Below are 27,324 nucleotides of genomic sequence, written 5' to 3' on the forward strand. Positions count from 1 at the left end.
TTTATTCATAAATTTTATCATTAAGTTTTTTTTTTTTTTTTTAAATTCTGTTTATCTTATACTATCATGTCTCTTCGAGGTTTTAATACTTATGTTAGTGCCTTTTTTAAATATCATTTCTGTTCCATAATTTTCAAGTGTTGTTTTTATCTAGATTAATAAGTTTTCTTTTCATTCCCCCCCCCCAGTATAATTAGGTATGAAATATATTGCGTTTTTTAATTATTGGTTTTGTTTTATATTAGTTAATTTGGGGATTTTAATTATTATCAAAAAATAAATATGCAAATTTTGTATTTTTTAAGCTTGTTTTTCTAGTCTAAATTTGCAAATGTTTTTATCCTTTTAAATGTTATTTTTCTACCATTTTTTTTTAATTTAGGAGATCTTTTTGTTTTTCCCCTATTTTTAAATATGTTTAACTTTTTCTTTGTAACCTGGGTTCGATTAACGGCACTTTTGGCCGATCCAGAAAACCGGGAAATTCAGACATCCGGGATAGCGATGGTCCCGAGCATCCTGGTTAATTGGTTCTCTACTGTACCATTATATTCATTAATGACCATAATGTATTGAAAGTGTGCATACTAATATAGAGGCATTTAATGACCTCTTCAAAAAATTCAATTTCATAAAAATTCTCTTCCTACGTTAATATTATTTAAATTAAACCTTCTCAAAAATAAATTCTGAAAAAGTGCCATTTTATTACGTTTCATTTCATGAACAATGATCCCTTAACAAGATTTTTCAACTGCTGATTCTTGAAACTTAAGAACTTGTTTGGTTGTGATTAACTTAATTAACCAAAAAACAAACCATTTGAAGGAAGTTTTCCTCTGACCTTCTATTTTTGCAGCCAATCGAAAAGAAATCAAGTATGCTCAGAGGAGTTTGTTGATCTCTCTTACATTTACTGATAAGTGATTAAAAGAAACACTTCCATTATTTTAGTGTTATTCATATTTATTTTTAAAAAGATTCTTTTTAATCAAACATGGAAGTGTAAATATCTGTAGTCCAGATTTTTTTCTGTTTTTTAAATTCACTTTTGAGTATATCATGATGTGTGATTGATCCACACCTACTCAGTATATTTTTCCTTTTTTTCTGCTAATTAAGTTGCTACAAATTTGTTACTATTGGTATCAGGCACTTGCTTTCCGTAGTATTTTAACAAAACCTTCTATCTTTCTTAGATAGCCAAAGCAGCGTCTCTTATTAAAATTGACTGTTTTTTTTTTATATCAATTTAAAAGTGAATATGAATTAATGCTCAATTTTAAAGTAGTGTTAAATTCAAGAATAGAAAATTCCAAATTGATCAGACTTTTGACTATAAACCACTATATTTTTTTAAAATCTGGTATCAAAGTTTATATATATTATGTTATGTTTAGTATATTTTCCTGTTGAAAAGCTATCTCCAAATTTGGTTGGTGCTATGTAACTGAAGTTTTATTTGATGACATGGTCAACATGAAATATATATATCATTTTTTTTATAAAACGTTGCAAAAAATACGAGTTTTCCTCTTCTTCTTTTTTTTAAAAATTTTTCTAAAGTATTTTTTAAGTTTCTGCTCATGCTTGCTTTTAAAATTGAATGCCTAACTAAGAAATACATTACTAAAAAATTTTCAAAAAAACTAGCTCCTGAATATTTAAACATGTATTAACTTGACTCTATTTGTTATGTTATGTTCATAGTGAAAATATTATAATTTAACTTTCTAAACTAACAGTCTTTAACTTTTTAACTAACAGTTCTAAATATCTTACTTTAACTGTATTTTTACAAACAGTTCAAAATAGTTCAGTTCAAAATATCAAACTTGAACTGTGTTTTTATTTATTTTAGTCATCATGTATCTCTGTATTTACCTAGAGGGGATGCTATTCATGAATTGTATTCAGAAGAAGTCTATATGCCTCTATTAATTAAAGAACAAAATGTATGTTGATCTTGTATTAATGACTTGGCTATAGATTTTTCTGTTTCATATTATTGTTAATATATATATGTGTATGTATATTGATGAGTCATTTGCAAAAATTTTATTAGTGATTTTTTTTTTTTTTTTAAATTTAACGCTGACAATGTGGAAAGAAGTGAGGGGGGTTTCGATGGCAGTTTACAAAAAAAGATACGCTTTTTATTTTTGATTTTGGCTTTTAAAATATATAAATGTTTTTCATTTTTATTCTACTTAACAAATGTAATTGTTTACATTTTTGTTTTAGTGATTATTTCTTTTTTTTTATTTGTGTCTTTTAATCAAATAGTAGATAAAATTGTGCTAAATTTTATGTGCAACAATGGGAAAACATTTATAACTTGTAATATCATAAGTAGGAACAGATCCAAATGAATTTTTGCTTTCATAGAGACTAGGCAAAATTTTGATTGACTTTTAATTCTATATGGATGTAACTTCGTTTTGTTATAATCTGGAAACTATTGAATTTACCTTATCAGCAGTCATATAGTAATTAATTTGATCACTTTAACTAGTTGAAAAGTAATAATTTTTATTGACAGTAAATTCTATTTGACTATAAGAGGACATTAAAATTTGCTTATAGTGATCAGGAAACAATTAAAACTCATGCTATCATTCAGTGCATAGTTTTTGTTAAAATTTGAATGCTCTATCTAATCAAGAAGTTAATGCAGTGTCACATATGTGCTTTGTGTCCAAGACATAATGAACCCATGATTTTCTGTACTTCTGACACTAAAGCATTTTAAATTAAATTAAAAAATTGCTTAACAAGTCTGAAATACTTTAAACTATAGATATGCTTTATTTATTAAAATTACCTAATTGTTTGAATTCTATAATGTTTACAGACATGTGGGTAAAAAAAAAAAAATTTTGCCAAAATTAATGTTGAACCCAGAGTATAAACTTCTTTTTATACCTCTAAACAAAATGACTTATTGAGAAGAGATTTATGAAATGTAACTATGCATTGTAGCCTTTTGGAAGAATTCATAGGAAATTTTTGTTACTGTCTTCAAATAGATACAGCATTTAATTTGAGTGCATTTAAGTTCATAATATATAGATTTTTGTTTTAAATCCAGTATTTTCGATACATGCTCAATCAATAGCCTTAGATTGCTAAATTATTTAATGTTTTCTTTTATTAATCATAAGGTTAAAAAAGAATGAAAAACTACTCTTCAATCACTCGGTGACTCATATCAATCAGTAACTGTTAACATTCATGACTTCAATAAGTGAGATATAGATGTGTGGTAACCTTTTTTATTGAGACTATTTAATACTTATTTTTTAATGCCATTAATAAGTCTAAAAAAAACTGGAAAATAGGCAAGAGTGAATGTCTGTACATCACATCGATGTAAAATTTCAATATATTCTATGAGTTTTATAAACCATTTTAATTAATTTTTATTAAAAATATCAAGTGACAAAACTTTCTGCTTTTTCTAAGATTGACCTTGATATATTTCTGCAAGTATTAGTGATTGCAAACATTTAAAATCTTTATATAAATAAGAAAAGAATGGAAAAAGCATTAATGTTCTAATTTTTTTTTTTTTAATAGCGTCTTTAAGTTTAAATATATGTCTGGCATTTTACAAATATGTTTAATGTGTATCATTTCAAAGAATAATGTATATTTATTAGTTTATATTTTTATGATTGACATTACTACTATTTCACATGAAATTAGAAGATTATTTAATTTGATCTATATGGCTTCTGTTTGTACTTAGATCTTATTAAAACTGTGGCAAACATAATAATACTTGGTTGCACTGTATTTCAGTTCACAGTTGAAAATTTCGTCTCATATATCCATCCTTCATGTTGAACAAGAAGTGGTAGGGGATGAAACTATAGCCCTTGAGAGTGTTCTGGAATGTGATGAAAAGAGACAAGGTTTGATTCAAGAAGAGAAGAAACTATTGCACTTATTGAATAACAATGGGTAAAGTTTATATTTGTTCATTTTTTTTTACATAATTTGTCTATATAATTTTACATCTACAATTTTGAATTCTTAAGAAATACTCTTGAAAACAAATTTTTTTATATAGTTTTCTGTCACATGAGCAAGGGGGCCATTCTTCAGTCCTGGGGACTGATATCAGTCTGGAGAAAAATTAGTAGACTAAGTTTCATCAATTACTATCTCTTTTCCATTTTTTTTTTTTTAAAATTTAAAATGTCTTTTTTTCCTTAATAAGTTATCAAATATTTTCTGTTAAAAATAAAATAATACATTTTATTAAAAACATAGATATTTTTCATAATTATTGCGAAATGATCAAGTCATGATGTCACGCTGAAATGAAAAGATAAGATTAATGCAAGTATGATTACACAAGTATTCAAAGATGTAAAAGTTATGCAAAAAATGAGGGTCACTAAACAATGCTCAGTGCTTGCTTGCTTACAAAAAAATTGTACTATTGCTATGTCTAAATTTTCTTCAGTTTTCATTTTGCCCCATTGTTTTAAAATGCTGATCAAAGTTAAATTTAGAACTTATTATATCAAAAACAAATTTTTAGAGAGAAGACTAAAATAACGGTGAAGCCTAAATTAAGTAGAGGTATGAACAGCTTCGTGAAAAAATTTGTGGTTTATTATTCAGCAATTGGTGTAAAAAGACGCATAGAGTTAGTTATTTTTATCTTGATTGCAGTAAAAAAATAATAAAATGAAGAAAAAATTCGAAAAATAATCAAATCATTGATTTAATATCAGAGCCATTATCATGAAAAAGTACATTTTTGAGTCAGTGAGCTGCAAATTTTTAAAAATTCTAGTAAACAACGTCATGTGAATTGGACAAAAAATAAGTTCAGTCTTGAAATTTTTTTGAAGTGGCACCCATGCACATGAAATTTTATAACAGATATTCGATACTTCTGTATCCCTAATTTCAAATCTACTTCTTGGGTGTTAGGGACCATCATCAGGATTCAAATTGCATAGGAACTCATGCCAGGAAATGTCATACGCTGCTTGGGCTGCTTGCTTACTATGAGCTATTTCTTTATGTGCTTCTGAACTAGGGAAATTTCCCTAGCTGTGTAGGACGACCTATCCGAGCATGGGTGCCAATGCAATTTTGTTCCTGATGATGCTCTCAACTTTTTTGCGACCTCCTGATCTATATACTTTTTAAACCTATACATTTCGACAAAATAAACTACAAATGTCATTTTAAAAAACATCTCTAGCTTTAGGAACAACATTTATTTCAGATTTAAAATTCCCACACCCAAATTAGACAAGATTAAATATTTGTAATAACAAAAAATTTGTTCCCCAATGTAATCAACTCATTTGAAATTTATAAAAATTATTTTTCATCCTCAACAAACAAATTTTTTAAAGAATGTTACATTTCCTTGTTTTTTTTTAGTTTAATTCATCATGAGGAAAACTTAAATCTAAAATTATGATATTTAGTTAATGCAAGAGGTGTTTTTCAAGAATACCTGCATGGTATTATTTTGACATGATTATTATTCCTGATCTTAATGAGCCACTTTATTGTGTGCTTTGATGCTTTTGCTCAAATATCAAGGCAGTATTGACATACAATGCGCTGTTTTCTTTCCATCTTATTTGGGCTTCAGTCATCCGTCCCATCCAATCATTAAATATTTACATGCCCGATCAGGCAATATAATTTTTGAGCCCTGTATTTTATTGTATTTACTGTATTCGTTTGAAATTGTTTACAAAAAATATTGGTATTTACCCCAGTTCTGTTATTACAATGTCTTTTTTTCTTCTTTCTTTTAGACCATCTAATGAGGACAGTAGTTTAAGTGGACGATTACAGGAGGTTTATGCTGAATTGCAACACATTGAAGCTGATAAAGCCCCAGCCAAAGCATCTGTGATACTTGCAGGATTAGGGTTTTCTTCTGAATGGCAAAGAATGGCCACAAAGTAATCCAAATTAATTAGAATTTCTGCTTACTACATAAATTCCTTCTCATAACAGTGGTGTGATTGCTGCTAGAAACAAGTTGAAGCAGGTATTATAAACACAAAAACTACTTCAGTCCTATTCCAAACCCTTCTAATTAAAATTATTGCGAAAACTGTTACCGAGTAAGCTTTTTCTGACCCAAGATTTCCTTTAAATAATATAATATTTATTGCAAAAATGGGAAATTAATAAATTTTATTAAATTAGTATCATTTAAAAAAAAAATTAATTCAAAAGTATGAGGCTGCTATTCTAAACATTAAAAATTACCTGCTTAAGAATCAATGTTAATTGTTACTTCAAAAAACCTAATCACATCACTGTAATAGTTAAAATACATTAATCAGGGTCCTTAAAAATTTTAAAAACTGGTTGTAAAAATTTGGAAAACAATATAATTGAATAATTTTATATTCACCACTATGTTTAATATTTCCAAATAATATAGAGTATGGAGATTTTGATCTAAAAGTGACAGCTAATAAAGGGAAACCTGTAACTTCTTTAATAAAATGTTAACTCTACTTTTAGAATTTTCTGAGGACTGTCCGAACCCTGATTAACTTAATCCACTCTTAATCTATACATCTATATTGTTTCTTTCTTTTTTACTTGGTATGTTTCTTTCTTTCCTTAAAGGTAAATCTATCCTTCAATAATTTTACTTGCAGAGAATTTTCTGGTGGCTGGAGGATGAGAATTGCCTTAGCAAGAGCCTTATTTTCAAAGTAAGCAACAAAAAAATTAAAAAAACGGTTATATTTTCTATTTTGTTTTAAGAAAAAGTATAATTTACATTTTTTACATGAATTTTTTTTAATTATATGAATAAGTCTTTTTTATTTTATGTTTTATCTATTAATACTTATCATCAAAATTTGCACCAAATTGATTTTAATACTGCCTTACATATTATAATAGTTTTATTCTATTAAGCTTTAAATTTATGTGGAGTGGACATAGACACTTGATTTTAAATTACATATATTGAAGGAACTGTTGAAATATTCAGCTCCTATAAAATGTATTTATTTCTGTTTTCAATTCTTTTTCAGACCTGATTTGTTACTACTTGATGGTAAGTCAAACAATATAATTTTTAAAAAAAAAATATATTATATTTATGTAGCTTTACAATATATGATAATTTGTTTATAAGTCTCTTTCAATATTATTGCCATTGTTTAATTTTAAACTATTCTCATAGAACCCACTAACATGTTGGATATGAAAGCAATTATATGGTTGGAAAACTATTTACAGGTAAAATACATTGTTTCAATATTAGAATTAAAATATACACTCATACATGACTGGGGTTAATCCATAAGAATTCATTGGCATATCTTTTCTATGTTCTATCTCTGTATGAGGTTAATATCTCTTATTAGTGTTAAATAATTTTATCTAGTGCGGCATGAGTTAAACAAGATTATTTCTCATTATGTTCAACTTTTTAAAGATATTTATTTTATTATGATATTTAAAGATATTTATTTTGTATTGTATTATTAAGGATATTTTGTATGAGAAAAAATTTTCTCTTGTAATAATGAGCTTTTTCATTGCACTCACTTGTTTTAATCTGAAATCTGTAAGGGGGAAAAGAAGCTTAAAAAAATTTGAAAGGTTTAGCTTTGCAGTTGGCAATATTTAAAAAAATTATCTATTATAAAAGAAATCTGTAAATATGATGAATTTCGACAAGTGTAATTTATTACGTGTGTGAATATGCATAAAGTTAGAAGTTTATTTTTTCCATTTTTCAACTTATATTATTTTTAATTCATAAGTGTGCTTTGATTTATTTTTTATATTAATAATTAGTTTGATTTGACAGCACTAATAAATTTTTTAATATATGTTCCCCATTTATTTTTTATATCAAGTGCCATTTTCTTAAATTCATCTTAGAATATATGTGATGGAAAAACTTTGAATGTTCATTCTGTCTTCCACACTGTGTTGCCAGAAAAATAGCTTTAAAAAATTATACGATTTGAATAAGAAAATTTTATACGAGGTGCCAGGAAATTTCTGGGAGAAAAATCAACATTCAAATATCTTTATTGTTACATTTCACATATTTATTTAGGAATATAATATTTTTCCTAAGTCTCCTAAGTTTATTTAGGAATATAATATTTTTCTCTTTAGTAACCAAAAATTGATCTTCAGACTAGATTCTGATCTAAAACATAGTGCTGAAAGCACTTAGGTATTGTACCAGGCATGTTTTCTTTATTCTCTCCAGTATGAGAATGTCTTATTCACCAGTCTTGAATCCAAAGCATTTTTTCTTTTGTTGTTTGTTAGAAGCAAGGTTTATGCTAAACCTCATAAAGCCATTGTAAGTAAACCTTGTGCAAGGAGGAAAATGGGCCAAAATATTTCTAATTGCATTAGGATTCTTAATGAAAAATTTTAGGACATGTTTTGCATCTTTGCAAGCCAAATGTGAGGTAATTTTGAAAAACCTAAATATTTTACAAATGGTATGCATCCAAGTTATTTTTTACCTCTCTGTAATTGTTTCTCTGTAATTGTTTTCAAAGAAAATTTCTTTTAACCGAAACAAAATAAAAATGTAAATAATTGATGTTCAGTAAGTAATAATAAAGTAAATTTGATAAAGGAAATATATAAACACACATATTGCTTCTAATTTAAATTTGCAGTTTTTAGTGTATGATAAGTTTTATATTTCCTTATTTATAAAAGTCTTTACACTCTTTATGCATGGAATATTTTAAATATTGCACAAGAGTTGGCATAAAATCTAGTCTATAAAATCTACTTCATTTTTTTTCTTCTGTTTTATGCTATGTTTAAAAGCTAATACTGTTTCCTGAAAAAACCTGTTGTGTAAAAAAAGTAATCAACTTGTTCTTTTCATTAGACTTGGGAATCCACTCTTTTGGTAGTTTCTCACGACCGAAGATTTCTGGACACTGTGTCTACAGATATCCTACATTTCCATTCACAACAGATTGAGGCATATAGAGGAAATTATTCTGTTTTTATCAAGATAATGACGGAGAAGTTGAAAAATCAACAAAGAGAATATGAAGCTCAAGCCTCGTATAGGGCTCATGTCCAAGTAATATTTCTTTGTTACTTTTACTGTTATATTTTTGCATCATTAGTATATGATATATATCTTAAGTCTAAATAAATATAACCTTTTTAGCTATTCTGTCTATTTAGATGATACATTAAAAAAATAATCAAATTTAACCGGTTAAGGACTGCCAGAAGGAGAAATAGTATATGCACATGACTCGGCGGTTGTTCCTATTAAGCTTAATTTCATTTAAGAATTAATCTTAAAATCATTGCTATACTTAAATGCACTGAAATTCCCCCTCTGTCAAAATATTTACTAAAACCCTGAGTGCTGTAACTTACATGCCCAATCATGTTCAAGGAGTCAAACCTGTGCAGTTGTTTACATGTTTAAATATCCCAAATGAAATTTAAAAAATAAATCAGAACCGAAAGCACATATTGAAGGTCAATGAATGTGAGGCATTATTCAAAATTATTACAAATTTAAACTTTCATGTTGTGTCTGATATAAATCGAAATAAAGCTTTCCAAATTGAAATTAAGTTGATTGAATTTAGGGGCTACTGGAGTGGGAAAGGCTCGTCTTATATATGATACATGGGTCGTGAAAGAGTGTCGCATCCATATGTATAAATGGTCCTGATAGAGTTTAAGATTATGCATAAGTTATAAAACAAGGAAAGAGTACAGAAATGAAGCATTTTTGCTTAGTATACGTCTTATAGAAATTTTTGGATAACCGAAAGGCATTTTACTCTGATTAGAAGTCTCTTTATTTTTGTTATTTATTCATTACTGTCCACATAGCCCATAAAGTTAGATTAATGAAAATGTTGATTTAAAGAGATGAAGCAGCAAACATAAGGTGGCATTGGTTATCAGCAATGAATTTTGTTGGCTGCTGCAATTACAGCCTAATTTTTCCTAACTTGTACATAATGCAGTAGTTCCCTGTTTAAAGACTCTTAAACAGTTTTGAATCATATTTACGTCATCTAAAAGAATATAGCATTTTTAGTTTTAATTAATTTAAGAAAGTTGATGATTTTCTAAATCTATGATTTTATAAGTGCAGCTATTACATAGTGTATCAAATCTATGCAGCTATGCGAAAAAAGTCTACAATGTGATGTGTGTCTTTCATTGAATTTTTTTTTTCCCTGGCTGAGCTCATTTTTGCAAAACCCCATGTTGCATTATGCAACATTAAAACTTTTGCTGAAACTTAGCTGTTGTAATTCCCATTTCATAATTTGATTTATAATCCAAAGGTTAAAAAACAACAACATTGTCTGTGCTAACTTGTTATTCTAATTGCGTCTAATACTATTTTAGTAGACTTCTTCATTTATTTTTAAGCTTATATTTTCATTCATATCATTCTTAATCTAATTTTTTATTTCAGGTATTTATTGATAAGTTTCGTTATAATGCAAAACGAGCATCCTTGGTGCAAAGTAAGATAAAGATGTTAGAAAAATTGTGAGTATTTTTTACCAGTGGTTATGTTTCTTAGTAAATGAAAAAATATTGGTTACAACATTCAATTTAAAAAATTAAATTGTTTTCTGTAAATTTAAATGATTTATATTGTACATTTGTATTGATTGAATTGATTTTTATTGTATTGTTTTTTATTGTTTTTATTTTGTGACATCCACTCCTTTTTTTACTATAAAGTTATTACATTTCTTTCATAGAAATAAAAAATTTTAGGTTATTGACTAAGAAACTCTGCTATGTCTTTGTTGTGAAGGATATTAGTATTATAATGTATTATTTTTTACAATAATATATTATAGCAGAAATAGCTCTTGAAAACATATTCATATAAAGCATTACATTTTATTTACTAAATTAAATACAACAAAGAATTTAACAGTAGAATTAACTATTACAACAAAGAATTTAAATGTATTCCATTTTCTTTAGAGTTATTTTGTTTGAATGTTCATATATTGTCCATAAATTTTGCAGAATTAATTTCACAGACGTTAACGCTGAAAACTATTTCAACTATTATGCTGTCTGTGAATTAAAAAAGCCTGATTAATAGGAAGTTGCAATCCTTAACTCCTAAAGCATGTGAGATCATATAAATTCCTGCAATTAATTGTAGACCTCATATGTGCCGGAAAATTGCCTATGAATTGTATATGCATAAAAGAAAGTTTTAATTGTGATACATGAATTTTTATGGTGTCATTGAAATAGAATTTTTATTTCTTTAAGAATTCTGTATTGTAATGTGTTATAAAAATAATCATTATTTTTTTATAGTAAAGAACGTTTCTTGTATAAAATGAAACTGGTATTAAATTTTTTAAACCTTTTCAGACCTAAATTAAAACCAGTAGAGAAGGAAGCATCTGTGACTTTAAAATTTCCCCTCCCAGAATTTTTACAGCCTCCAGTTCTTCAGTTAGATGAAGTATCATTTTCATACTCCCCATCTAAACCAATACTGTGTGACGTTAACCTCTCGGCCAATATGGGATCCAGAATCTGCATAGTATGTCATTCATTATTGTTCAGTATATAAGAATGTGGTTTAGATTTTCATTTGTATAGTTACATATATAACTTTAATTTTTTAGGTTGGTGATAATGGTTCAGGTAAAACAACTCTGCTGAAACTATTAATCGGCGACTTGGAACCTACGAAAGGAATTCGACATTCTCACAGGAATTTAGTTCTGGGATATTTCACTCAACACCATGTTGACCAATTAGATATGAATGTCAGCTCTTTAGAACTTCTTGCTAAAAAATTCCCAGGTGTGTTATGTTTATAGATCTGTCCCCGTAATGTCAAACGCTTTATCTCCTAAAATCAAGGTTTTGCAAGAAATAAGAGAAACAGATTTTTTTCATCTATAATACCAACATAAATTATCAATGGAACATTGAGTTTTCCTCAAAATTTTTTTAGTTGGATTAAAAAATTTTTAGTGTACAAAGGCTTGCTGTTCTAATGAAACTAACCAATTTAACTTTGGATTAATAATTTTAATAGTTATCTTATATTTTTCAATAGTTGTGAATCAATACTCCCCAACTATAGAACACAAGATAATTTTTACTGACTCACGAAAAATTAATTATTCAATCATGTACTTTTGACATTAGCTGAATAAATACCTAAGATAAGCACTGATATGGGGAGGGGGTGCCACTGTTTTGCTTTGTATAAATATTCATCATATGAAAAGAATAGATTTATTTTCATTATGTTTTAAAAATTTAGCACAGTCATAGTTTTAAGTAAAAATTATATTTACTTTAATAAAATGCAATATCAGTTTTTTATAAAATGCAATATCAGCAGAGTTATCAGTCGAATCCTCCTAACTCTTATCACATACAATATTCTCAACAGTCACATGAACAATTAAGTTAATACTTAATTGTTCGACTAAGTGAATACTGATCTTAAGTTAGTACTTATGCAAGTGTGATATTCTTTTTTTTTATTATTATGAATTTCTATTGCAATAAATTAGAAAAATCTGTTTTTTTCCTCATTATGTTATTTTAATTTTTTACAATTGATGTTAAAATAAAATAAAAATCCATTTTCTTGAAAAGTTTTTATCCCTGAAATATATGCAGCAATGTTTTTCTATTATGCTTACTTTTTTAATCAATATTTAATAATTGTATCTTCTGAACTCAGATCTTTCACTAATCCAAATACTCAATGAATGTTAAAGACAAAACATTCATTTACTGTATATATTTCTCTTTAAGAAATGCTTGTTGTGATTTATTTAATAATGAAAAGTCATGTAAGTTCGATAAACTTGAAGACCGTTATATATTATACACGGATGATTAAACTATTTTATCTTACCTACAGAATTCACTGTTTCAAAATTTTTGGGATATGAATCATTTTATAAAAAAATCCACAAATAATTTTATTATTGCGTATTTTTACAGTGATGAATTGTGGGAACATTCACTTATTTGCAGCAATATATCTTGATATTTTAATTTTTCATTTCTATTATTTTAAAATTTATTCCCGGTTACTATTCAATTATTAGAAATTTTATGCGTGGGATTATCTATTTATTCATTTTGATATATGACTGTCCTATAAAATATATTTTATTTTATAACAATCGTTGAACAGCAGACCCAATTTTTCGGTTCAAGATTACTAATGTTCAACTCCATAGCCTTTTAATTTTGAACCCAATCCAGAAAACGAAGAAGCTCCTGGATGAAACATTGGGAGAAATGTACCTTCATGGAGGATAGAACTAATCTGCATATGCGTTACATGTAGTGGAAAACCTCCCATGGTTAGCCCAGCAGCAAGGGGTCTCTAACCCATAATCCGCCTACCACTAAGGATAGGTCGGTGCGAAATTCGTATCAACCAGCCATCGCTGAGATTTGAACCATGTTTACCTCATTAGAAGGCAAGCACTCTATTCCCTGAGCCACCACAATTCAATTAAGTTTATTGATATTTTTTGTTAACAAATTTAACTAGTTATATTGAGAGATTACTGCTTAGTTAAAATATTTTGGTTTATATTCAAGCTTTGCCATTTTATCTGCTTGCTTCAATTCTCAACATGCTTTTATCCTTTAACATGATAAAAGTTTTCTGTATTTTTCATAAATGGCTTAGTTTTACTTACAGGGCGCATAGCGTTTTTAAATAGTGCTTAAAGGTGCTATGTTCATTTTTTAAAAGCCCTTAAATGTGCTTTTTCCATTGGGTGTTTTTAAAAAGTGCTTAATTTTTCCCTTTTCCAAAATGAGGCTTTTCCTTTACCATGTTGATTTTTGCTACGAATTATGCAAAAAGACACAGTTCACATTGTTCTATTCAATTTCACAATTAATTCAACCCCAATCTATTTCAGTGTATTGTCAGTCTGTTGCATATGAAAACGCCATTTATTTTACATGATTCAAAATTTCATGATTTTTAGCAATTGTCAAAAACAATGATAATTTTTTTTTGTTGAGACACGACGGTTAAAACCAGATAAAATCGTCAATTGTCAAAAACTTTCCAACCATGGTTAACGATAATATTTTTTAAAGTGCTTAAAAATATTTTTTGAGTGCTTGAAAAGTTCTTAAAAGGTGCTTATTTTTTGTTGAATAATTTGGCGACGCACCCGAACTTACGTTTAAATCTTTTTTTGTAAGAATAAATTATAGAAATTCCTAATTATTTCAGGCAAATCTTCTGAGGAGTACAGGAGGCAGTTAGGATGCTTTGGTGTGACGGGAGATTTAGCTCTGCAGTCTGTCGCTAGTCTTTCTGGGGGTCAAAAAAGTAGGGTTGCTTTTGCAGCTATGGCAATGTTACAGTAAGTATGTTGTCAGCTTTCCTTCTTAGTGCATTTATTAAAAATTAAATTTTACAACCTGTGATGGTTGTTACAATATCAAAAGAATAATATATTAATTTCTTAGAAATCAAGTCAATATTGAAGAACATTCTTCTTCGTTTTACTTGCTGAACGTCGGGCATATTTTTTTTTAAAGGATAGTCTCATAATCTAGTAAATCACTTGTAACTTTTATTTTAGCAGATATAGCTAAAAATATAATTCTAAAGTTTAGAAATTAATCAATTAGATTTTCAATATTTTTTTATTGATTACAATTGATGAGGAATATGACAGGATGCAGTATGCCAAATCCCTTATAAAACACACGTAGGAGCAGCTGTGAAGTATATTTTTATCCTATTTAAGTTGTGCAGTTGGTGCTTTTGCGTGATTGATGTTATTTGTTTTTAGTTCATAGCTTTGTGTCATTGTTTTATTGCAACTAATTTCAAAATATTTTTCTTCATTTCAAAATGAATGATTCCTTAAAAATTAATGCCATTAATTTTGAATTCTTGAAAATAACCTTTAAATCAGTAAAAATGAAATAAAACTAGAAAAATGCTATATCATAAACACCTTACTACAAATTGCCAGATTGTAAAAGTAATTTTAAAGAGTAAATAAAATCAAAAAGTTGTCTGGAATGTTTATTTCCATCATAAGATGCTTTCATACTGCTTTTCAACTTTTTTTTTATTATTTACATTTGTAAATATTTCAACTAGATAAAATGTATCCAAAGATTCTACTATTATATTGTTTATTTTAGTCCTCATTTCCTGGTGCTAGATGAACCTACAAATCATTTGGATGTTGAAACAGTAGAAGCATTAGGTATTGCTCTTCAAAATTTTACGGTAAGAAAATATCATTTAGATGAATAATATTTAGAGTTAATTTTTTTAAAAATTAAACTTCAATTAATTTATTTTTAGGGTGGTGTTGTTTTAGTATCCCACGACGAACAATTAATTGAAATGGTATGTCAAGAACTTTGGATTTGTAAAAATGGTTCGGTTTCAGCGATATCCGGAGGATTCCAACAGTATAGAAATCTGGTTGAAGCTGAGCTTGCTGCCCAATCATAAACAATTTGTAATTATTTTTTACTGTACAATTTTAAATAAAAACTTATTTAATGTTATTGTTTTACAAATTATTAAAACTGTACATCTGATTTTTTTTTTTTTGCTTGCGTAAATATATTTAAAATTGATTTACTTAAACCCCACTATATCATGTTCTTTTAAAGGCTGTTGACAGGCATCCTTTTCGAAATTGGTGATTTTGAGACCAACATCCCCTTTTATCTTTCGTTTCACAATTCTTATGCATCCATAAAATCCCCCAAGAATCTCTCGGGTGCTTTATGGAGCTCCCATGGAATTCAAGAAGGTCTACTTATAAATCAATTGAAAGAATCCTGTAAAATGGCAGGTGGGTCACAAAACAATGTGAACTGCAAAGAAGGGGCCTGTCTATAATGGCCCTAAGTGGCAAACTGTTTTGGGTGAGAAGGGGTGCAAAATAGTTAATTCACTGAATTTTAAAAAAATGTCCTACTTTGACTTTATACTCTTAGGCTTAAATTTTAATGTAACTTGCTAAGTGTTCTTGCCATAAATTTTTGTGAAACTGAGAAAAGAACATTTACATCAAAAGTTTTGTACAGATTCAGGTGTATTAAAGAATGCATAATAACAGTTTGTTAAAAACTTTATTAATTATAAAAGCTGAAGATGTATCTAAAAAATGATTAGAAATTCAATAAACAAGAAGATATCTTCCAATGGAACTTTTACACAAAATAAATATCTCGTGTTCTTCTTAGAATCGTGATCATTAGAAGATCACCAACAGCATAATCACGGCTTCTATAGAAGTCATCCTAATCTAAGTTTTTCCAGTTCATCTTCTAGCTCACCAACTTTCTTGATTTTTTCCAACTATTGAAATAAAAAATTTGGGTCACAAATTTGATACTTCAGTTGTTATCCATTATTTATAATGGCACAGAACTTAAGGAACTGGAGTTCTATCCTCAATAATAGTTTGAAGCCCACGTAACTTCAGATCAACAGATACGAGTTTTTCTAGGAAGTAATGGTCGTTCAACATTGCCACTCCAATTAAGAGGCCTTAACTTGACCGCATTGGCTGTTGCGAAAGTGGCTTGCTTGTATGATACTATTCTAGATTGTGAACCAATAGGCCTTTTATTTTAGTCAAATAACGGTTACAAAAAACTTTTTAACCTGTACCTATTTGGGAACAGTAGATATATATAAAAAAAATTTATAATTAACTCTATAAAAGTATAATTTCAAAAAAATAATAAAATATATTTTTAAATTCAGATTTGCTTTTTAATTTATCTAAGTAACTCTGAACAACTCATAGTTTAAGATCAATACTTAAAAAAAAATTTATAGTAGTGTGAATTCACATTTGAATATAGTAAACTTAAAATTATAGGCATTTCAAAATATTAAAATTTGTTTTGATACACATACAAACTCAAAAGCCTTTAATAGTTTTCCCATTGTGGGTCACTCAGAAAAGGGTTTAAGTTAACTCTTAATATTCATCATCAATTCACTCGATTCTGTGACATTCTAATACCGAGCGTAATACCATAGAGAATTTCCTGAAAGTTATAGTTCTAAAGAATGAAAACTTATGAAGTGGTTAAAATGGCTTTAATAATATTTGTAAACAAATTTGACTTATTTCAACATTCAAGGAAGGCAGGTTTTAAAGATTTCACCCACTTTAATCAAAATTCCATTTTTGATAGTAGAAATAACTTACAAGAGAAGTATTCAATTAAGCTTTACTTAAAAGAGTATAGTTGGATTGGGTAAAATGTTGCCATCATTAAAGTTTTATTGATTTAACTTTTAAACCAACATATCTTTCCATCTAACATGTATTCATGCACAACAGTTAGACTTCTACTAAAGAGATTGGGGGTTTAAATCCCAGCTGGGACGTTTGAATTTTATCTCTAGATTTTTTGTTCTAAAAAGGTGCATAACTATTTACAGTTTTATTCAATTTATATTGTTTATGTGTTACTGTTTTTTTGTTTTGTTTTTTAATATTATAAGATATTTAATTAATATATATGGACTATTTTTTAATTTGTAATTAATAATTCAAGTTTTTATTAATTTTAATAATGAAAATGTAAACAAAAGTATATTGTTATGCTTGTTAAAACAAAAGATAGGAAGAAGGAATGAACTAAAAAAAAACAATTTTTTACTTAACTAGAAAATAATTTCAGTGAAAATACAAATTAAGTTAATAATTCATTAGAATTACATGTAAAAGAAAAAAAAAGATTGAAGTACAAGGGGTTTAACACTGTACAAAATTTTTATAAAAATATATAAGATTTAAATGAAAAGTAGGGTGAAAGTAATATTATGAAACGAATATTTATGAACGATATATACAAAGAATAAATTAAAACAAACTGATTAACAGAATAAAATAGAGCAAATCTCCCATAATAAATAATTCCCATAATGAAAAATAGAATTAAATATTTAAATTTTTTTAGTTTTTTAAAGAAATTAATTTAAATTAAAAATAAATTGTAAATTAAATAAAACATATTAAATAGTTAGCCACCTTTTTCGAACGGAAATCTAGAGATAAAATTCCAACATTTCAGCTGGGATTTGAATTCTCCAACATCTCTAGAAGAAGGCAGAAAGCCTAACTGTTGGGCCGCAAAAACATAAGAGCTGGAAAGTTTTGTTAGCTGAAAAAAAAATTAACTGAAACTTTAATGGGGCAAATTTTTACCCTATCCAAGGCATGCCCTAAAATCTAAGCTGAATGTTGTTTGAATAGGAATTTTACTGATACATATTTCAATGTTAGAAAGGTGGATGAGTGTCAGACCAATTTTTTAATTACTTTACTAATTTTCAATCACTACACTTGGTCTGCCCTTAAAATGAATTAAAAAAATTGTGGTTCACCCTTAGTGCAACAGTAATTATTTTGTTTTAGCTTAATATGTATATAATATGTTAAAAAAACTTGCAGACAATCTCATGGAGTTGCTGATTGGTTTAATACATTTTTTGCAATCAGTTTATTAAACTGTTGTAGATAAATTTATATAGAAGAATAAAAATTCCATTTTTAAAGTAAAAATTATTTTCATAATGTTGTTAATATAATGAAACCTTGTTGAAAATAGTTTTACATTTTAAAGTGCTTTACAAATCTACATGGAACTTAAGAAATCTGTTATACTTACTTGATTTAATTCTAGTTTTTTACCGGCAGCTTGATCCTTTTTTAGCTTTTCTATTTGCTCTAATTTCTGGAAAAAAGTAAAATTATTTTAAAATAACAGTGGAAGGTTTAAAAATTCTTCTGCCTTATTAAATACAAAAAAAGAAAAAAGTCAATGATAAAATGCAAAAAGTTGTTTTATAATAGCATTCAAATGCAGGCTTTCCTTATAGTTGAAAAAAAGGCACACCTTCATAAGTGATTTAATTTTCTTATCTTTCTCTGGATCACCAGTGAACTGTATGGCATTTGTAGATTCATTCTTATCAGACACATCTAGTCTCTCATCATTTGTAACCTTAAAAGACAAATACAAAAGATATGTCAACTAAGTTTCATTCAAGTGCTCTCCCAAGCCTAAAATTTTTTTTTAGTATTTTATATATATATATATATATTCCTTACTTTTCAGTGTCACAGAACAAGGCAAGTTCATTTATTTAAGTATGTATGGCAAATATACAGGGTGTTTCAAAACTCATGGGCAAAAATTTTAGGGGTTATATAAAATGTCTAAAAAAGCAATCTCCATCATACAATACATAGGTGGGGAGCAAGTGGTGATCCACTGAAACTGTGTCACATGAAAGAAAGAAACACCAAAGAGATATAGGAGTGGTGCTACAGGCCTATAATGTGTCCGCCCATGCATTGTCCTATCCGCCCATGCAGTGTTAAGTGAAAATTGCTAGTTAAGATGTTTTCTATCATCCCTTAAATTATTGGCCATATGTTTCTAAACATCCTGTATTTAGACAATATTGGATGCATCAAATGATAGGTCTTAAGAAAAGGTTCTAATCAATAAAATATTTGAATTCATAGTTCATTAGTAGCTGTTACAAATATGTGTAAATCAACAAAATTGACAATGCTTTAATCCAAAAGGTATTAGAAATTTTTAATAAAGATAAAAAATCAAAACTATATTATCCATAATATTTTGCGAAAAAAAATAATTAACCAGCATACTGATTTTTCGTTCTCCTTTTTGGCTTTTCTAGCTAGATTTTTCTTCTTATTCTTTGACATGCCACCAGATGGATCTAAAAAACAAAAGTAAATAACTTTAAAGTAAGCGCGCTCAAAAATTATAAAATGAGACTTGTTGGATCTGTAATTAAAAATGTACACTGACCATCACCAAAAAATCACTGTATTGTAAAATCATACATTTAAAATCAAGTTTGCATAAACAAGATCCAAAGTTAATTGCATGCATCTAATTATAATTAGAATTGAGTACTAACTATATACAAAAAAAAAAAAAGAGAGAAAAGAAAATCTTTGCAAAAGCCTGTTTTTTTCAGCTAGAAGGTGCTAAGAAGTAGGTGTGTAATTCAACTAGAGGTGTAGTAATTCAACTAGAGGCTGAAATGCTAAGCTTTTACAATTTCATAACTTACAGCCAGCATGATGGCAATGTGGTTAGCTTAGTGCACAAACCACCTTTACTTTCTAATCAGCAGGTAACCTATACCACTACACTATACATCCTTTGATAAATTCATTACAACAGCTATTAGTACCACATTTTTGAGAGTGATGAAAAATAAGGCTTTTTCCTGCTTATTTATGCTTTCTATAAAGTTCCACAAATATTTCATTTTGTAGAGGCTGTGAATTTACTAGGATCTTGTCTTTTGTTTTTACACTATCAAAGGTGAATTTTCTTTATCTATACTTACAAAAAAAAATTATTTTAATCAGGTAAAAACTTTCCAAATTCTTGAATAATTCTTTTTTTTTAATGAAACATAATACATAAAATGTGCATGTGTAAACAATGTCAGCACCACTCTATTCTCCAAACAGAATTTCTAAATTTAACCTCTAAACAGGATTCCAACCCTTCAAATATATAAAGAAATTAAAGGAAAAGCAGAAGTTACTAACCATTTGTAGAAGTTTTAGATTCTTCTTCATCATGAAGTTTAAAACTTGCCTGTTTACCTTGTGCACCAGGTGGCCTGTACACTTCTTTTGATACTGAAACATCCATTGAAAAATAAGTCAAAACACATCAAACTGCAGAATGCAATAACAGTTTTAAAAAAATTAATCTTACTTTGAGGAGAGGCTGATTGGATACCAGGTACAGGTGTCAATTTTGTGGGCTTAGCTTTAAACTTTCCTTCAGGAACTGGCACCCATCGAATGTCATACAATTCATCATTAGCATCTAAAAATATCTCTTGTTGCAGACTGCTAGTATAATGCCATACACGGTAGCTAAATAGAAAAAAATTCAAGATTTTTTTAAAATAGAATGATAAAGTTATAACAATACTAATATCAATTATGCTTAATGCTATGATTTTTCACAGAGTGTTACTAAAAAGGCAAAATTAAAGTTGAGATAATTGATATGATATAATTTTAATGAATCTATAACTAAAATTATTTTGATAAAGAACGATAAGTTCAGTTTGCAGGCTGTTCCTATTCTGGGCTCTACTGATGATACTGCTAACATAAAATTTGTCCAGTTGTAGTCTGATCATATACCAGGATAAAATTTAAACAAGGCAACATATGGATAATGTTTCTGTTTATGAAGCAAAAGTGCATGTTAATTTCACTTAAAATCCAAGGATTAAACATTGTCAGAAAGATACAGCATATAAGTAACAATCTGTGATAACTAGAGCTACATTCTTTTTTCTTGCTTTGAAATTTATCTTAACAATTCAAAGTAACTATCATGTGTAAAAATAATTGTAAATAACCATATATTCTGAGAAATAATTAGATTTTAAAAATTATGAGAGCTTTACTTGGCATTTATTAATTTATGAATGGCATTATATGAGAAATATTTTTTGATAAAACATTTGTCTTCTTACCAAAAAGTTATTACAGGAAGAAAATTTTGCAAACTAACAAAAATTAAAGATATATTTTTACACTTAAACAGCTGAATTAGTTCATCGATAATTTACCACAATTGGGTATCGTTGATGTGTCCTTTGGCTGATAAAAAAAATTAAATAAAACATATCTGAATACAGTTCATGTGATTTTGATTCAGAATAAGAAAATGAGATTAATGGGAAATTTCTCTAAGCACAGTAACTTATTCCAATATCGTTCCCATACAGCCAATTATAGAGATGCTAGTTGTTGGTTGGTTGGTTCTAATGCCACTTGCCACACGGGCAAGCCTGCTTGGTGAAACCGAGCAAATTTAAGGCTGAGTGTCTGATTCCTGCTTTTCAGTGGTGCCATTTATGGCCAAGAATTCGACTTCGCCACACCATACGTCACACCTGTTTATAAGGCGGACCCATTCATACATCCATTCATTCATCCACAGCTCGTAATTTTGACCTGAATCAGAGAACGTTCGATCTCCAATCCAGTACCCCCAAAGGTATTAATTTGTTACGGGAACATGGAGGACTTTGCAACTTGACAGAATTTTAACGTGCATTAGTCACCAACTACATGGAGAGTCTTCGGCCAACGGGGTTCGAACCCATGAACTCTCGGACATGAGCCCAGCGCCCTACCGACCAGGCTATCCTGGCACGCTGCTAGTTCTAACTTCATTAGATACAGAAATTAAAAGGCTGCACAATGTAGTATAAAAAGTCATTTCTCAGCTATGTCGTTGTAGATAAAATAGTATAAGCTATTTTAAAAAATTCATGGAATAGAATTTAAAATGGATCGTTGTATTCAAAATAAACATATTTTATCTACTTACCCATTTCCTATTCTCAATCTAGGAGATGTGGTAGCAGTTAATATAAATTCTCCATCATAACTCCATTCAATTAAAGTTGAATCTTGGGCTTGAAATTTAGAAATTTGTTTCTTCATTTTTAAATCCCACACTTCAATCCAACCATTAAGATTACCAAAGCCAGAAAGAGATAATCTTAATACAAATTAAGAATAAAATTTAAGTTGATATTTATTTATATTCCAATTTCTATTTTATTGCAAGTATTATTATAAGGCTAAATCCATTCAAAATAATCTGAGTTTGAATTATAACAATTGACTAAGTATAATTAATGGAGATTTTTGATCATTGTTAAATATTCTGTATTTTTTGTAAGTCATAAACTAATTTCAATGAATGCAGTGTATTAATCACAAAAAATTAAAAAAATAATTAATATTTTTAAAGCATTTTGAATACACTTGAAAGGGTAAGTTTTTTTATTATTATTACTAGCGATTATCTGATTAAAAAAAAAAGACAACTAGGTGGAAATGTAAAAACATTTTAATTTAAAATTTGCCTTTTGATAAAATATGACAATTTTTGTAACTAAAAAAGAAATTATCAATAAAAAATATTCATTCACTAGAAATTGAAATATACATCCTACTTTATTTAAAGGGCATGATCAAGTTCACATAATATCAAAGAAATTAATTCTACAAATGATTACTAAATACTTATAATACTGCTTAACCTAAAAAGTGTGTATTGTTTAGAAAAATGAGCTTAATTTCTTTTTTTAATCAATATTCCAAAAAAAATATATATAATAAACTTTTCTTTTTCTGAAATTATATGAATTCTTATTAAATATCCTGCATCTGAAAAATGAGTCTCCAATCCCTTAAGAAGTCTCCAATTCTATACAATTTATAGAATCTGTATTTGTACAATGATATTAAAAATTATGAATTCAAGATTTCAAAAATTATCATTCATCAAAAGATATTTAAAAAAATAAAGATTTTAAAAAAATTATTGAACTTCCGAAGCTATCATTTAAAATTAAAACATAAGTCTGCCTAAACAAAAATCTGTATTCCATGTAATCCTTTATTTATTTATTTTATTACTATTTATTTCTACTATGACAGATTTATAATCACAGCACTCCGAGAAAAATTATGTTAGAGTTGAAGTTTCAATAAATTATGTCTCATTAATAACTCTGATAAAACTTCATTGGCAAATTATAATGTGTAATATTATTAATAATGTGAGTAATATGCATAATTTATCAAAGTTACCAAAATATGTGGTTTTAATTATATTAATAATCACTGATTATTATTATTAATAGCCAGATTTATTACTTTAACTGTAACATATGTATATATATATAAAGAGAGAGATATAAATTGAATTATTTGTATTGATTTGATTTGTCACTGAAAGGATATTGTCTCCTAAGGGAGAGTATGCAACTTCATTTCTTGGCCCTGCGCCGAAGTCAAACACAGGCTCACATTTTAAATTATATATTGTTGCCTTGGCAGGCATATCTAAAATATGTTAAGGAAAAACTAACAAATGTTCATGTTGAAAAAATATAAACAAATTAAAATTAATCAAACATACAAATAAATATTCAAACAATAAAATCAAATATTAGCAAAAGTATGATGCTCAGAATTTAATTTTTTAAGAAACAAATAAGAGTTTTCAACATATAGAATGCAGTTGCTAAAGAAAAAAAAATAAAAGTTCTCTATATATTCACATTAAAACATTTAATAATAGGTAGAAAATATAGAAAATCTATTGAAATAATTCAATGTGAGAAAATAAAAAATAAGTAAACTAGACTGATGTGCAATCAGTGATGTGTAAATAGACAAAAAACTAGTAAAATAATTTGAAGGTTGTGTTTGAATCCTGGGACAATTTTATATTTATTCATTTTGAGATAAAGAGCCAAAGAGTCGAATAAGTGTGCAGGTTTTTTTTTCTCTATCTTGTGCAACTTTTGGTGCCCTCTGTTTGCAGAGATAAGCTAGAGGGGATATACTAGTATTATGATACAGAGGAAATTGCTTGCATGAACTTGAAAGTGAGGTTAACTACATTATTTATTAATAAGTGGAAACACACCACTAGTCAATTGAGGACATTACTCAAAATTTCATTAAACATTACTGATAAGTGCAATGAATATAAGATTAAAATAGACATAGATTCAAATTTGTACACATGAAAATAAAAATAATAAATAGATCAGCAAAAAAATTATTGATAATAGTTATTTTATGAAATGTTTTAAACATGCATTTAAGAAGTAGTGAGAAGTATTTATACACATTCTTGTTTTACTTGAAATACGGCAATTTTCGATTGTATGTGATACTGTAAAGTAATATTCTTATAGTGATATTCTTATAAAAAGTTATAATTTAGCTATCACAAATTTATTCATTAAAAAGGATACAACCATATACAACACAAAATTCAGTTGAGCTAGGGTTCCACTTAACACTGTAAACTGGTCCATCTTTTCCTAAAAATTAAAAACTGTCATAACTTTTATCTGGTAAATATGCAGAATTATTAATAATAATGTATGCGACTACATTGGTCTGCAGAGTAATGCAGAGTAATGCAGACCAATACACAGTAGACTGCAAATTAGAAAAACTAAATATATATCAGCTGACAATTACTTAATAAAAATAAGTGAAATTTAGAGATAAAAAACACATTCCATACTTTGCATGTAATAGCAAAAATAAACTTTAAAAAAGTCAGATAGAAATATCAAATCTTATAAAAACAAATATAGATTCCCTTAAAGATTGAAGAAACAGACAATTCTGACAATTCCAATTGAAATTTTTAAAAAATAGTCGTCATTCAAATCATTTTAATTTTTGTATTTTATACATTATAAATATTCATACTATCAACTAAAAATATTAAAATGCATGATCATAATTTGTAATTGTTTAAAAATAAAATACATACCTAATTTAAGTTTGGCTGTGTCACCTTTGACTGATGCATAATAGAGATTTAGCTCACCATAATAAGATGCACCACTTTTGTCTACATCAACAGATGTTAAGAAAATGCAATCTTTTCCTAAAAGTGAAATACTCATTATCAATTCTATGACTCACTGAATAGCATGATTCACTAAATAGTTTAAATGAACAGTATGCCTTAATAGTAACAAGCCAAATCATATAAAAAACTAAACTCAGCGGCGCGACAGCCTATAGAGGGCCAAGGCCTACTGTGCCTGTGATGCCACAATTGGCATACACATATTTATTTTCTATCTTTTAAAATATCTTTCATTACTTAAGCTGATTTTTTTATTAATAGAATTACATTTAAAATAAATCAAAAACTTAATCTTTTTAAAACAAACATAAAATATTTATTTCTTCTCTTCTAGATTAATGTAACGGATACTTTTTTATTTCATTACTAATGCAGACTTATATATTCACTGTCGCCTCTAATCGAAAACAAAAATCTATTTATAACTTTTTATTCTAATTTTCCAACGGCTAAATGTTTCGGTTGCATGGTTGTAATAATTCTCATAAATTTGTTGGCGACTCGTGATCGCCAACGTATTATTTTAACTCTATATTGATATGCTGGTTGGCTTTGTTTTGGCTATGTTATATTTTGATAATTCGCCAATTTTGGATCTCCTACCCATGCTTCTCTTGTGTCCGATCGGAACAAATTACACGTACTTTTAAATTTGGCTTTTGACTAGGCAGGTTGTGGGGGATTCGTCTCCCATGGCCTGTCCTTATTAATATTATTATACAAAATTGATTCAACTGAAATTCTTATGGATAATATATTTTTATACTTTGTAACTCGAGCTCTGCAAATATACTACTAAATAAAAGCTTTTTTATTAATTCTAATCCGGCTCAACTATTATTTTTATCATCTTCTGTTTTCATTACTATCTTCAACTGGCCCACTATACGAATACAAACTCCAACCCCACCTGAATACCCATCATCACCACTTAAAAATGGCACCCAGAATAATTCTTTCTTCATAAAATGGTGCCTAGCTACAAGGAGCGAAATTGGGTTATAAACGCAAAGTTAAAAATCATCGAATCTTCAATTCTTCATTCTTTTAATCTTTACGGCTACTTCATACTGGAGGAGAATGCTATGCTTAGCGGAGAATTTGCAATGCTGCGAATGGAATTGGAATTATGGAATTGGATGAAACTTGACCCTGGAATGGTTTACGATGCTCTATTTCGTCTGATGTTCGACATTATCTCCTCCTACGCTACTCGAAAGAAATATCTATTAATTTATGATTCATCATAAAGAAGAAACTAAATTTGTGTTTCCTTCAACTCTCGTCTTGCTTTTGATTTCGTTTTCATCAGGATTTCATCGAACAGTCATCCGTTACGCATCCTTTCAATTATTTATATTTTATGTTTACAACATTTAATTGAATTTAAAATTTTTGGCATTTGACTTAAAATTTTTTTAGAAGTTAAAAATATAATAGAAAATTTTTAATTTTATTTAATTACTACCTGAAATTTTGTAATTTATCCAGTTAAGCGGCATATTTGATTTTATTATTAGCCTTCTGGTGATGTTTATACAGTTGAAAAATTTATTGAAAATTGAATTATTGTTGGAATTAACTTAAATTCTGAAACGAATATATTTTCACAGGATTTGAATAATTTAGTTTATATTTTTATTTCAGTGATAAGGATTTGTAATTAATTAATATACAAAAGAAATGATAAGTAAAATCAATTTTTCCATATTTTATTTTCTATAAAAAAAAATCGAATGTTACGTATTTTATTAATGAACATTAACGAAGTTTTCAGTGATTTTA

At 27.8% G+C, this 27,324-nt stretch overlaps 2 protein-coding genes across 3 annotated transcripts in view; one reads left to right on the forward strand and one right to left on the reverse strand.

Annotated features, from left to right (window-relative positions):
* The window catches only part of LOC107456771 (ATP-binding cassette sub-family F member 3), a 25,067-nt gene extending 9,497 nt beyond the window's left edge, over positions 1–15,570 (forward strand). Inside the window, exons 7-18 of the mRNA XM_016074716.3 lie at positions 3,805–3,966; positions 5,799–5,948; positions 6,663–6,719; positions 7,047–7,069; positions 7,199–7,254; positions 8,891–9,091; positions 10,466–10,542; positions 11,398–11,572; positions 11,658–11,838; positions 14,267–14,399; positions 15,196–15,283; positions 15,362–15,570. Coding sequence (XP_015930202.2) covers positions 3,805–3,966; positions 5,799–5,948; positions 6,663–6,719; positions 7,047–7,069; positions 7,199–7,254; positions 8,891–9,091; positions 10,466–10,542; positions 11,398–11,572; positions 11,658–11,838; positions 14,267–14,399; positions 15,196–15,283; positions 15,362–15,514 — 1,456 coding nt within the window. The 3' untranslated portion in view covers positions 15,515–15,570. The remainder of the gene's footprint in view (positions 1–3,804; positions 3,967–5,798; positions 5,949–6,662; positions 6,720–7,046; positions 7,070–7,198; positions 7,255–8,890; positions 9,092–10,465; positions 10,543–11,397; positions 11,573–11,657; positions 11,839–14,266; positions 14,400–15,195; positions 15,284–15,361) is intronic.
* A 553-nt stretch (positions 15,571–16,123) lies between these two features.
* eIF2A (eukaryotic translation initiation factor 2A) overlaps positions 16,124–27,324 on the reverse strand; it is a 32,682-nt gene continuing 21,481 nt past the window's right edge. For both annotated transcript variants that reach the window (XM_087168220.1, XM_087168225.1), the window contains 10 exons: positions 25,438–25,554; positions 24,905–24,973; positions 23,880–23,981; positions 22,453–22,627; positions 20,812–20,975; positions 20,640–20,732; positions 19,716–19,789; positions 18,934–19,041; positions 18,706–18,771; positions 16,124–16,372 (listed from right to left, as the gene is read on the reverse strand). In XM_087168220.1, coding sequence (XP_087024346.1) covers positions 16,310–16,372; positions 18,706–18,771; positions 18,934–19,041; positions 19,716–19,789; positions 20,640–20,732; positions 20,812–20,975; positions 22,453–22,627; positions 23,880–23,981; positions 24,905–24,973; positions 25,438–25,554 — 1,031 coding nt within the window. In that variant the 3' untranslated portion in view covers positions 16,124–16,309. The remainder of the gene's footprint in view (positions 16,373–18,705; positions 18,772–18,933; positions 19,042–19,715; positions 19,790–20,639; positions 20,733–20,811; positions 20,976–22,452; positions 22,628–23,879; positions 23,982–24,904; positions 24,974–25,437; positions 25,555–27,324) is intronic.

This window comes from Parasteatoda tepidariorum, chromosome 1, assembly GCF_982258835.1.
Source record: "Parasteatoda tepidariorum strain Cologne lab strain chromosome 1, Ptep-v5.0, whole genome shotgun sequence".
In the NCBI taxonomy this organism is placed as follows: Eukaryota; Metazoa; Arthropoda; class Arachnida; order Araneae; family Theridiidae; genus Parasteatoda; species Parasteatoda tepidariorum.